General features: G+C 40.0%; 1 protein-coding gene across 4 annotated transcripts in view; it reads left to right on the top strand.

Annotated features, from left to right (window-relative positions):
* Positions 1-423: 423 nt before the first annotated feature.
* Positions 424-13,517, top strand: part of HSPBAP1 (HSPB1 associated protein 1) — a 51,352-nt gene continuing 38,258 nt past the window's right edge. The window contains exon 1 of one of the 4 annotated variants that reach the window (XM_043999003.1): positions 424-910. In XM_043999003.1, the coding sequence (XP_043854938.1) occupies positions 856-910 (55 nt within the window). In that variant the 5' untranslated portion in view covers positions 424-855. The remainder of the gene's footprint in view (positions 911-13,517) is intronic. The other 3 variants (XM_043999002.1, XM_043999004.1, XM_043999005.1) reach the window with 3 other exon arrangements.

The following is a 13,517-nucleotide window of genomic DNA, read 5'->3' as shown; positions in this document are numbered from 1 at the left end:
TACTTATCATAGCCTTATTTTTTTCCACGTATTTTGTCCAACGCGATTATAAATTCCTCAAGGACAGGAAACATTTTCTTTGTATTCGAGGCAATCGATATTTATTGACTTTTGACCTATGGAGGCTCTCGATAAAGTTACCTGGTAAACAAAAAGGAAATTGTGTGTAACGTCCAGCTCATCTGTTTGGATATGCAAACTCAAACCTGACGCTTGTTTGTAGGTAACCTAGGTCGGATGACCTGACCTATCAGGAAAGCCAAATGAGTCACACCACAAATAAAGAAGCACAGCTTGTCTGAACTTTGCGTTCCCAGGCCTGCATTTAAACCGCCGGGACATCCGAGCCAGGAGACAAAGGGCGGCCAGCCCGAGAAATCACGAAGGCGTGCGGGCTAGCCAGGAGCCTCAGGGAGATCATGCGGCCGCTTCCTCTTCCCCTGGCCTTCCCCAAAAACTCAAGCACGGACCCTCCTGAATGCAGCCAGAACTAGAAATGGAAAGGGAATAGAAAACGAGAAGTTTGAAGCAAAGGGAGAGTGCAGAGGCAGCATTAGACCAGAAAGAGGAAGGACCGTCCGTCCTGGGGAGCTAGGGAAGGGAACGCAAACAAAACCCACGTGTCCAGGGCTTCAGCTTAAGGGGAAGAAAAACAAACAACCCCACGAGGTCCTGGCTCCGCCCACAGCCGGGTGGACGGGGGCTATCGGGTCACGTGAGCTACGTCGAGCCCGTAGCGGCACGGGGAGGTGTCACGTGGCCAGTTCTGAGCGTTTGGACGCTTCCGGGGCATCTTGGGTAACGATCCCTCGGTGGTCTCGTTCTTTCTGAGTGTCCCGCGGCAAGACTAGGTCAATGGCGGCCGTGGCGGGAGGTGGTCAGGCCGGGGACAGTGTCGGTGGCGGAGAAGGTAGGTGCGAGGCTAGGTCGGGGCCCCCTAGGAGACCTGGGACCCTAAGGAATGGGTAGGAGAAGCATCTAAGGAGGGGAAAGAACGGGGCGGCAGCCTGACCCCGGGCCTCCGCCTCCTTCCCAGTGGTGCGGGTGCCGGCCCTTTTGCTCCCTCCATGAGTGTCTCGTGAGTGCCCCTTAGTCCTCGACTCCCATGACGTCGAGGCGAATGAGAATCGTGTTTTCCGTAACGGCGCGATTTTTCTTTAATGAAAGAGTTCTCGCATGGCGAATAAAGCATATACCTCTGGGCCATTTGCAGTCAGGACCTCATCTGCGGGTTACTGGCAACAGCATTTATTTATTATTAAGCTCTTACTGTGTTCCAGGTACTCTGCCAAGTTTCGTCTCCCGTCTCCGTGCCTTTGTCCTGGGCTACCCCGAACACCTGCAAATACCTCTTTACCTCCTCCGCCTCAGAATCCCTTTGCTTTAAGGTGCAACTCGGGTACCCACTGTCTGCAGGGAACCTTTCCCTGACTGGAGTAACTTCTTTCCCAAACTACCTGCACTACAAAGGGGATAGAGCGCAGGGCCTGGAGTCAGGAAAACCAGAGTTCACGTGTGGCTTCAGACACTTACAAGCTGTGTGACCCTGGACAAGTCACTTGACCCCTGTTTGCCTCAGTTTCCTTCTCATTTGTAAAATGGGGGCGACAGTAGCCCCTACCTCCTAAGGAATGTTGTGAGGATGAAATGAGATAATAATTGTAAAGCACTTAACATAGTGTCTAGGGTAGGTGCTATAAAAATGTTAGCTATTAGCTATGATTATAACCCTTTACTTAATGACATTTTATATATAAAGTTAATAAACATCTGTATATACAAGGTGTTTCAAAAGTCTCTACAGTTTTAAACTACTAAAACTTAAAATTGCACGGAGACTTTTGGTATAACCTTTGTCAATTTTATGCCTTTTATTCTTTTTACGTGTACTTGACTCCTCAGTTAGAATATAAACTCATTTCCAGTAGGAATCGTTTCACTCTTTGTGCATACCTCGTGCTTGGTACTTAGCAGGCCCTTAATAAATGCTTATTGACTGATTGAAAAACAGTCTTTGTCCTCGAAGAGACCACATTCTGGTAGGGGATACTGTGTAAATAATTTGGTACACACGAGAATTTTGTGTGTGTGTGCGTGTATGGAGGGGGTGTATACATACACACATATACCTAGATATCAGAATAAGTGATCTGAGAGTAAGGCACTGGGGGGGGGGGGGTGTCGGGGGATTAGACAGTGGTGTCAACAAAGACACAACTATTGGTAAATTTCAAGGCTGTCTTGTAAACAGCAGTGAAGTTGAGGATTTGCTGACAAGCCTGGAAACCGAGATTTGAGGAGTTTCTAGAAGACCCTGAGTGCCAGCAAAAAGAATTTAGATTTAATTATATTAGGGAATAAAGAACTGTTTATGGTTTTAAGCATGGGTGTAACAATGTAGTGTCTTAAAAATCACTTCTGTTCCTGGGTGGTTTGGAAGGGGGAAAGAGACTGACAAGTGGATTGTTTATTCTTCCCAAGATGCAAGTCTTCAGAAAGCATTCAATAGCTCCAAATTGCCTGAGATAAAATATAAATTCCTTTGCCCATGGTTCAAGGCTCTCCATATTCTGAATCCATCCTTCCTTCCTAACTTAATCATATTACCCTTCATTGTCTTTTTCTAGACATTCTGGACTACTATCTGAATTCAGTGCATTTGCACAGGTCATCCCCCAGGCCTAAAATGTACCTGTTCAGCTCTGCTTCTCAGAATACTCATCTTTCTAGGTTCATCTCTGGTTCCTGCTCCTGCTTGAAACATTCCCTGATTCTTCCAAGTGTCAATTCCCTCTCTTTCCACAAATTACCTTGGGATTTATTATATCTTGTGTATATTTTGTATTCCTCTTGCCCTCCAATTGAATGTAAATTTGATAGTTACAGTAAAAATTACAGATGTTACAGTAAAAATGTTCCCATTAAGTTCATGTCGTAGGTAATTGCTGCTAAATAACTATCGAAACTCAGAAATTCTAGAAGTTAAAACCTAAGGTTTTTTTGTTTGTTCGTCTGTGCGGGGCAATGAGGGTTAAGTGACTTGCCCAGAGTCACACAGCTAGTAAGTGTCAAGTGTCTAAGACCGGATTTGAACTCAGGTGGTCCTGAATCCAGGGGCTGGTGCTTTATCCACTGTGCCATCTAGCTGCCCCAAAACCTAGGTTTTTAATTTTGCTTGAGCACAGATTCCAGGATCAGAAAAATAACCCTGAACAAAGATTAAGATTCTAATGAAGATTTTATAGAGGAAAAATTATATTAGACAGATGTGATTTTTGACTTAAGAGTCTCATAATCTCTTAGGTCACACAGACCTCTAGACAGACTTAGTTACCTATTAAAAGTTAAGTTTACAGTGGCTTAATCGAGGGGACTTCTTTATTTAGAGCTAGGGGGATCCTTCCACAAATAAAGCAAGTTAAATTACTTTGGGAAGCCCAAACGCCCTTTTGACTTATCTCAGAAATGTAACAGGTTTCTATCAGCTCAGCAACTTAACTAGGAGAAATGGTCTTATACTCCAAAGAATGAAGATTAATAAAAGGAAGTAAAAATTTTTTCATAACACTGGGACTGTTTCATTTTTGTCAGTAAGAATTAAGACCTTGGTATGTGCCAGGCATTATTCCAGATGCAGAAAATACAAAGACAAAAACTTTCTCACCTTATTTGATGGAATGAAGCCCAGAGAGGCAGTAACTTATCTGTGGTCATACCAGTAAGTTCTAGAGCCTGCGCTTGGGCCTGAATCTTCTCATTATAAAGACTCTTGGGTTAGATGTTATTACCAACTGTGATATTAGATGTGAACGTATATGCAGTTCTCCTAGTCTCTGAGCTTTAGTTTCCTCATCTGTGCAATGGGGAGAATAAGGCTTATGCCACTTATCTTGCAGAATTGTCCTGAAGAAAGCACTTGGCAGGCCTTAAAGCACTATATAAAGTATTATTGTTGTAGTTAAGTATTTAGTATTAGTGTTTGTGACATAGGATTCATTTCTTAAATTTTGTCATTTTTTTCTGATTAACAAAGCATTTATTCTCTCCCTGACTTGAACAGCTTTCAAGAAGTCTCATATACATAGTCAAGGAAACAAATTCCCCTATTAGCCATGTCTAAGCATTTATGTCTCATTCTTTATTTTAAGTCCATTACCTCTCTTTGAGAAGGTAGGTAGCTTTCTTCATTATTGGTCCTCTGGAGACATGGTTGGTTTTTGCTTTGATCAGAGTTCTAAAGTCTGTCCAAGTTATTTTTCTTTATAATGTTGCTGTCATAACTTATTCTGGTTCTGCCTATTTTACTCTTAACTAAGGTTGAAGGGCATAAGGTCATCTACTCCAGTGATTCTCAAACTTTTTGCTATCAGGACCTCTTTATATTCTTTTTTTTGTTTGTTTGTTTTTGCGGGGCAATGGGGGTTAAGTGACTTGCCCAGGGTCACACAGCTAGTAAGTGTCAAGTGTCTGAGGCCGGATTTGAACTCAGGTACTCCTGAATCCAGGGCCGGTGCTTTATCCACTGCACCACCTAGCCACCCCCCCTATATTCTTAAAAATTATTAAGGACCCTCAAAGAGCTTTTGTTTACTCATGTTATATGTCATATATATACCTGTATTTGCAATATTAGAGATTAAAGCATCGTAGTAATTTTTAAATAGTTTTGACCAGAGTATGTGTAATATGAGTACTAGGATAGGAATTCGGAGTCATAATCTTAATTCTACCACTGAATGATGTTGCCCACATAAGTCACTTATCCTTTTGGACTCAGTTTTCTGAAATGCCTTATGGGGCTTAATGAACCTGCCTTAAATAAACCTTTGATGTGTGAATTTTAAAAAGATAATATATATGAAAGTCCTTTGAAAAGCACTGTACTGTTGTAAGGTGGGGTTTTTTATTGTTCTATAGCCACATCTCTGTACATTCTACAGCTTAGTAACAAATAGGGGTCAGGGAAGCAGTTGTAGTTTTATAGAAAAGGAGCTATTCCAGCTGCAGGAAAGACCTCTCCCCCTACCCCCCAGGAAGAAACACATATAGGAATTCTCAAGGAAGTTAACCTATTTGGCTACTAAAATTTGACAACTGATTGGATATGTGAGGCAAAGAGTGAAGAGCTGAGAATAATTCCAAGGTTATGAACCTGGGAGATTGTAGGAATGATGATGTTTTCAACAGAAATGAGGGGAAGTTTGGGAACAGGCTGACCTTGGGGGCAAAGATAATGAGTGTTGTTTTGGACTTGTTGACTGTGAGTTGTTTCTGGGACATCTAATTTGAAATATCCAATAAGCAGTCAAAGATGCGGTTCTGAGTTCTAGGGGAGAGACTGGGACTAGATATGTAGATTTGTGAGTCATCTGCATGGAGATAATAAACCCTTGGGAACTGATGGAGGTACCAAATGGAGAGAAGATGGTTCAGGACAGAGCCCTGGGGAACAACTACAATTGGTCGCATGATACAGATGGTGATCCAGCAAAGGTTATTGAGAAGAAACAATTGGGTAGGAGAAAAATTAGGAAGATGCTAGTAATGTCAAGAAAACTCCAAGTGGAAAGCTTATCTAAGAGGAGGTTATGGTCATAGTGTCACATGTAGCAGTGAGATCAAGAAGGTATAGGTCTAAGAAGAGACCATTAGAATTGGAAATTAACCCCCAAATCTGCCTCTGCTGAAGTGTGATGCTAGTCCATGGGTTTAGTACATTTGCAATTATTTTCACTTTTTCAGGGGTTAGGGGATGATACTGGGGGCAAATTTTGGTGATATAAAAAAGGACCAGTGAACATTTTTTTGGGCAGGGCAATGACGGTTAAGTGACTTGCCAGGGTCACACAGCTAGTAAGTGTCAAGTGTCTGAGGTCAGATTTGAACTTGGGTCCTCCTGAATCCAGGGCTGGTATTTTATCCACTGTACCACCTAGCTGCCCCCCAGTGAACATTTAGTGTTATAAAAATCATCAATTCTATATATATTTTGGATATCACTCTTAGCAGAGATATTTCAAATAAAGGTTCTTCTCACTTGATAATTCTTTTGCAGTGATTTTGTTCTTGCAAAGAGCTTTTTAATTTTATATAATCAAAATTACCTATTTTCATCTTTTATGATCACTCCTATATCTTGTTAGGTAAGAATTCTTCCTGTAACCATACATCTGTAAGGTACGCTCTTTATTTTCTACTTATTTTTTAAAATGGTGTCACTGTTATTTAGGTATAATATTCATCTGAAATTTGTTGTATATTTCATAAGATCCTGGTCGACCCATCTTTTAAACAAAAAAAGTTTTATTAAACCATTTTTATTATTTTACATCACTGTCATTTCTCAATGACTGCCACTGCTCAAAAAAAAAACAAAAAAAACCCCAAACCCTTCTCTGTAATAAATAAGCCTAATCAATCAAAACTAAGCAGCACATTCATTGGACATGCCTAAGAGTATTTCCTGCTGTGATAGTGTATAAAACTAAATGTGGTCACCTTGTTCCTGTCCCAAGTGTAGGGAAAATTAGCTGGGGTTTCTAATACATTTGCTACTTATAAACTAGAAGCTTTAGCACCAGTTTTGGGCATTAAGCATTTATTAAAATATAATTTAAAAAAAGAACCACCTGGGTCAGAAAGTTAAGGAAAGGCCTATCTAGCCTAGAGTTCCAGCCTGGCCTGGTTCTTCCTCAATTCCTCCTCCACCAGCCTATTCCAAACTGCAAGTGGAAGCTCCTGCATCCAGAAGAGAGGCAGTCTTTACACACTGCTTCAAGCTAATTGGCTAGCATGACCCAAATCCATTGGTTCACTGGATTTCAGGGTGGTCCCGTGTTGAGGTCAGAGCCTACACCCCCTGAGAGCCAGCATCTCAGGTAGGTGTGGTTTCAATCAAGTCAACTTCAAGTGAGTCAATCCAATCAATCCAAATTAATCCCCTCTAGCTGGGGCCTTTGGGAGTTCCAAAACCCATTATTGTCTCACAATAGTCACCACCTTTCTGCTGAAAGGAGGGAAACATGTATGTATCAGGGTCCTGAAATCTTTCAGTATTGATTTCCTTTACATTGTTGTATTTTTGTATAAATTCTTATCCTGGTTCTACTTGCTTCCCTCTCCATCAATTTATACAAATCTTTCCCACTTTCTCTGGATTCTTCATACTTGTCATTTCTAATGATAGAATATATTCCATTACATTTATTATTACCACAGTTCAGTCATTCCCCAGCTGATGGGCACCTTCTGGTACTTGGATACTATAAACAATTATGTAATAAAATTTTTTCCCCATATAGGTAACTGGTGGTTACCTGCCTTGTCTTACACTGTTCCTTTTCCTCTAGTGCTCCATCCCAACGACTATTATTTTCCCAATATGTCCAATACTCTACTATCTCTTATGTCAGTGCCACAACCCTTTAAACCTGAAATCACAGGTCTACTCAGAAAAGAATTTTTTTTTTTTTGCCTCATGCTGGGTAAGTAAAATATATAAATCAAATCCAAAATTCATGTAAACCTCCCTATCAGTTGAGGGCCACTGTTCTAACATATAACATGTAACTTCCCCTGATGCCTTTTTTCCCACCTCCCAAAGCTAGAATTGAAGCTAGAAGTGATTTCTCTTTCATGTTTTTTCATATTACATTATTTGCTTTCCTAATTATTTGTTCTAATTTGTATTATCTGTATGCGTTAAGGTTTGTGACTCTCCTTTTCTAGCACCTAGTGTCCTGCATTGTGCATAATATGAGCTTAATATTTATCGAACTAATACTAAATGAACAAGAACTAAGGAATCTGGGTTCCAGACTAGTCTCTACTTTTACCTTCAATAGCTGTATGACCTTAGGCAGGTTACATAATCATTCTGTATCTCAGGTTTTTTATGTTACCTGTGGAGCAGTAACTCCTCTCCTGACAGCCTTTTCAGAGTTGTTTTGAGAAACAAGGTAATAAAGGGGAAAACAATTTAAAATTCTAAAGTACCACACAGATTTCAGGTATTGTTGAGCCTTACGAAAAGCTACAATTTTTGCTTTAATAACTATAGCATGTTTTTTCTTCTAGAATTATACCTACTATGAGAAATACAGAATTGCTTTTGATGTCAGGGTTTTTGCCTTTGTCATGCAGTATAGAGTATTCAGAAAACTGAATTTGTTATTATTTTCATATTTATTTTTACTACTCTTAGCTAAGTACCTGGCCCATAGTCAGCTCTTAATAAATGTTTGTTGATTTAAGAATTCTTCTTAGGTACAAATCTGACCCAGGTATTAACTGAAGCAAGAGCATCAGTAAATGTGGAAAAGCGTAACACCAGGCTTCAACTCGCCTTGCATTTTGCAGTAACAAAAGTCACAGAAAAAAAGAAATTTACTTTCCATGGTCTCTCTGTCCCAGAAATTGACAGTAGTTGTAACTGAGGCTGTGGAAAATTGGCTGAATAAAGTGCAGCACTTAAGAGAAAGAAAGGACTATTGTGATAGCATCTATACTGCTGTTCTGGGTTTTTAAAAGCAGTTTCAAAATCACCTAAAAGGAAAATATTGCACCATTTTAGATCTTAATGTAGTCTCCTTCCTTTTAAAGGCTATTGTTGCTTCAGAGTTTTTAAAAACCATGAGCAGATTTCCTGGCATGGGATAACCTGATGTATCCCAGGGCTATTGAATTAATGCTATGTAGTATTGAATTCTTTTTTATAGGAAACTCCAATTTCATTAATTTAATGAAGCAGTACATTGCTGATTAAACTACTGAAAAACAAATTATCCCACAAGCAGCTGATTTTGTTATTTTACTTATGGGCATGATTTCTGTAAATATGCTTGTTTCACTATGTTGTAAAAAATACTAGGGTTTTGTTCCACTCACATGTGATCAACTTTTGCAAACAAAAATCTCCCTCTTTTTTTTTTTTTTTTTAAACCACCTATTAATTCCAGCACACCAGCAGAGGGGATACAGAAATAGCTTAAGTATAGTTAAGTTTGCATAGAAGAAGTACAGAGGTCCAGGCAATCTGTGAAGAAGGAAAGCTAAATCTATAATGAGAGATAAAAGAAGAAAGTGGCATTTGAACTGGATAAGCAGAGCTTGGGATGAGGTTATTCCTGGTATAGGAACTAACATGAGCAACCAAGTCAAGAACGGCTAGAAGAAGGTTTGGCTTAGTATAAGGGAAGTCTGAGATAAGGTTAGGAGAGTTAGTTTGGAGCCGTTTTGTGGCTGACCTTAAATGCTAAGCTAAAGTGTTTGGATTTGATTTACTGGGTAATGGGGAACCTTTGAAGTTTTTTTTAGTTGTGCAGTGAGATGTAATCAGAATTGGACAGTAGGAAGATATGGGTAGTTGTTGGGCTAGATGATCTCTGTGTTTTCCTCCAATTCGAATACATCTAATTTGACCTTCAGGACATCCTTATTATTTGCATTTTAGAGGTGAGGAAAATGAGTAGGGAGATTAAATGACTACCCAGAGCTGTATTGCTGCCAAATCTATTCATCTGTATGTAGCAGGATTGGAACCCAAGTCTTCCTGATTACATTTTCAACACTCTGTAAGCTAAACCTCATTGACTGTTACTATTCCTTTTAGCTATGTGACATTATATGGAGAGCAGTGAGCCCAAGCATTTTTTAAGCGCCTACTATGTGATTGTGCTCGGTAATGGCAACAAAAATGAAGAGAAAACCATGGGTTTTCCTAGAGTTTACATTCTAGTGGAACATCTTTATATAGTGCCCTCTGTTGACCATTTGTCTATTTACGTGTGCATACAATTGTAAATGAATTCTGCAAATGAGATAATCATTTTAGGTCCATTGAAAACCTCTGGGCATCTCTCTGACACTTGAGCTAAACAGTTTTTTAAAAACTCTACTCAGGTAGGCACCAATTCTCCATTTTTCTTACCTTTTAGTCATGGAAGTAAGTTGTTAGGCATATTTTCACAAATACAGCACTTTAAAGAAGAGGTGTCAAACTCAGGACCAAATTAAAACGTAATTGGGAAATGTTTAACCAAATAAAAACACAATACAACATAGAGAATATCAATTTGTGCTTTTCCAAGTTAATATGTGATCAGCAGGAATTCTTTTCTATTTGAGTTTGAGACCTGCTTTAAAATTTATAAAATTCAAATCAGGCCTTTGATCCCCACTAGTAGTCAGTTTGTTTCTTAGAGTTGCATCAGAGATCAGGGTTATTCTTATTGAAAGAAAAATATTAATACTGTGCTCCGGACAAGTCTTCCAGAAAGTTTTATTTATTTTAACATTAATCTAATATCCAGGACATTTCTAGCTTCTAGAGATGTCCAAACTGGCATAGTTCCTCTATACTGTCTGTTGTGTATCTACCCCGAGATGATAGGAAGTAACATTTATAGGAATCTTGAACAAGAAGATCATATGATATGTTGAAGTAGAGTCCCAAGAGCTTATTTATTTATGGTCTTTTGCACATTACCCTTTTAGGATAGGATCATATATAACTCATTTTTTGAGAGTGCTTTAGGATTTACAAAGCACTATACGGCAGCTCTGTGAAGCGGATAGTACAAATATTAGAACAGTCTAGTCCACATACCTCATTTTATAAGTGAGGAAACTGATATAACCATTTCCCTTTACAGATGGAAAAACTGAGTCTTAGGGAGATTAAGTGACTTGTCTAGTAAGTGTCAAAGATAGTGAACTCAGGTCTCCTCACTCTGGTGCACCTTCCACCATACCAAAGCTTCTTATTCTTAAACTGTGGGTCGTGGCCCTATATGGCATCCTGTAACTGAATGTGGGGGTTGTAAAAATTTGGCAATAAATGTTTGATGATTTGTATACCTATTTTTATATACTTGGGGTCGAGTAAAAACTTCTCTGGCAAAAAAGAGTTTCAAGTGGAAAAAGTTTAAGAAGCCCTGCACTATATACCATAGTGTCTCTCACTGCTCCATTCTGTAGTGACCAGTTTTAACCTTTCTTGACTCATCAGGGCCTGCTGAAATGGCGTGGCTTACTGGGAGGCTCGCTGCAATTACCCATTAAGGGATACATGGAACCTGCAGTGGTAGCCTCAGAATCAGCCATAGGGTTTTTAAAGCTCACATTTATGATGCCAGAAGCCACTGGAGAGGAAGAAAACATTCTAAGAAAGGAAATGTGAAAAGAGAATGGTTCTTTCTAACATATACTATGAAACAATGGAAGGATCATCGAACTAGAAGTCAGGAGACCTGGGTCCTAGTTCCCAGGATTGCCATAAACTGTGTTTCACTCTCTTACTCTTCTTCATGTATAAGATAAAGTGGTTTTTTCATAAAAATGAGGGGATTGCACTAGATGGCATCTAAGATCTCTTTCAGACCTAAATTCTGAGCCTCTTATAGGCATCCCATAGTTTCAGTTATCTTCTCTGCTCATGATTCTCAGATCTGCTTATCCAACCCGAATTTCTCTGCTGACCTCTAATCTAACATCTCTAACTGCCTATTAGACATCAAACTGGATGTCTTGTAGACATCTTAAACTCAGCATGTCCAAAAACGGAATTCATTGTCTTTTCTCCGAAATCCTCCCTATTCCACACTTCCTTAATTACTGTTGAGGGCACAGCTATCCTCCTAGTCTCCCAAGCTCACAATTTGGGTTTCATCCTTGAGTCCTTAATCTCTCTCACCCCTCCTCACCATCCAGGGTTTTGCCAACAACTCTTGTTTTGATCTCTGTAATATCCTCCACATATACCCCCTTTTCACCTCTGACTACCATCACCCTGGTGCAGGCCCTCATCTCATTCCTCCACTGTTGCAACAGGCTATCGGTTAATCTGCCTGCCACAAGTCTCTTCCTACTCTGGTCCATCCATTCAGCCACCAAAGTGATTTTCCTAAAGCATAGGTCTAGCCATGTACTGCCCCCTACTCAATAAATTCCCATGGTTCCCCCATCAGCAGGATGAAATACAAAAATCCTTTGAGCATTTCAAAACCCTTCAGTATCTAACCTTGCCCCCAACCTTTCTAACCTTCTTACACCTCACATCCTCTCTTCCCCCACTCCCTGATTCTGAGATCCAGTAACACTGGCTTCTTTGCTGTTCCTTGAATGAGACACTCCATCTCTGTCCTGGGCATTTTCACCAGCTGGACCCCATCCCTGGCATGCTCTCCTTCCTCATCTCTGCCTTCTGACTTCTCTGGCTTCCATCAGATCTGAGCTAAAGTCCCATTTTTAACAGGAAGTCTTTCCCAATTCTTCTCAGTTCTACTGCCTTCTCTATGTTTATTGTTTCTAATGTAGCCTTTATAAAGCATGTTTGTCCAGTTGTTTGCATATTGTGTCTCTCATTAGATTGAGAACTCCTGGAGAGCAGGGGCTGTCTTTTGCTTTTCTCAGTACATTTGAAGGGCTGTCAGTGGGAAAGGATTTAGATGTCTTCTGCATGGCCCCAGAGAGCAGACTTAGGAGGGGGTGGGTGGAAGTTGTAGACAGATTGAGCCTTAATGACAGGAAAGGCTTTCTGACAACTGTCCATTTTCTCAAAGTATAATGAGTGGGCTCTAGGGGGCAGTAACTTCCAGAAGGTTAAAAGCAGAAGATGGTTGGCTGGTTGTCAGGATGTTCTGCAGGGGAATCACAGTCAGGTGTATATTGGACTGGATCTTTGCTTCTTAAACTTTGGGTCACAACCCCATATGGGGTCCCATAACTGAATGTGTGGGTCACAAAAAATTTGACAACAGTAAAAGGCCATGTATACCTATATACCCTGGGTCGTGTAAAATTTTCTCAGGCAAAAAAGGGTCTTGAATGGAAAATGTTTTAAAAGTCTTGGACCAGATGACCTTTTTGACTTTCGAGATTATGTAATTGCTTTATTGTCCCCCGCTGTGCCTCTGCCCTTGAGCATGATATTTCCTCTGCCTTGATTGAGAGGTAGGTGATGGTGTAAAGAGCTCAGAATTTACATTTAGGGGACGTGAGTTCATATCCTGGTTCTGCTACTTATTACCTTTCTGACTGCTCCCTGAACAGTCTTTTCCTGTTTGGGAAAATTAAGAACTGGGCAGGAGAAGAGGAGGATGGACAAGATGATGATGACATCTGAGATCCAGTTCATCTTTTATCATATGATCATTTGAATGTTCTTCCCTACCTCCATCCTGATCCCTTAATGCTTTTGTGTGAGGCTCATGGCAATACAGTTGTATTGTAGCCTTCTTGAGGAACATTTTTTGCCCCTGTATCCCTCATACCGTCTAATACAGAGAAAGGCATACAGACATTCAGTAAATATTTCTTGCAGGTTTATGCTCTTTTCCTCCTCAAATTGCCTTGTTATGTACATATATGCACCTAGTTATAAGCACCTTAAGGGCAGGGATTGTTTCATTTCTGTATCCCCAGTTAACTTACACATGGTAAATGGTCACTTAATAAATGTTAGTTTGAATTGAAGGGCTGACACTGAAAATGTCATGTTGCTCTGTTAAAAACGTATG

This window comes from Dromiciops gliroides, chromosome 3, assembly GCF_019393635.1.
Source record: "Dromiciops gliroides isolate mDroGli1 chromosome 3, mDroGli1.pri, whole genome shotgun sequence".
NCBI classification, from domain to species: Eukaryota; Metazoa; Chordata; class Mammalia; order Microbiotheria; family Microbiotheriidae; genus Dromiciops; species Dromiciops gliroides.
Note: the sequence above shows the minus strand (reverse complement) of the source record. Positions and strands in the feature narration are given on the sequence as shown.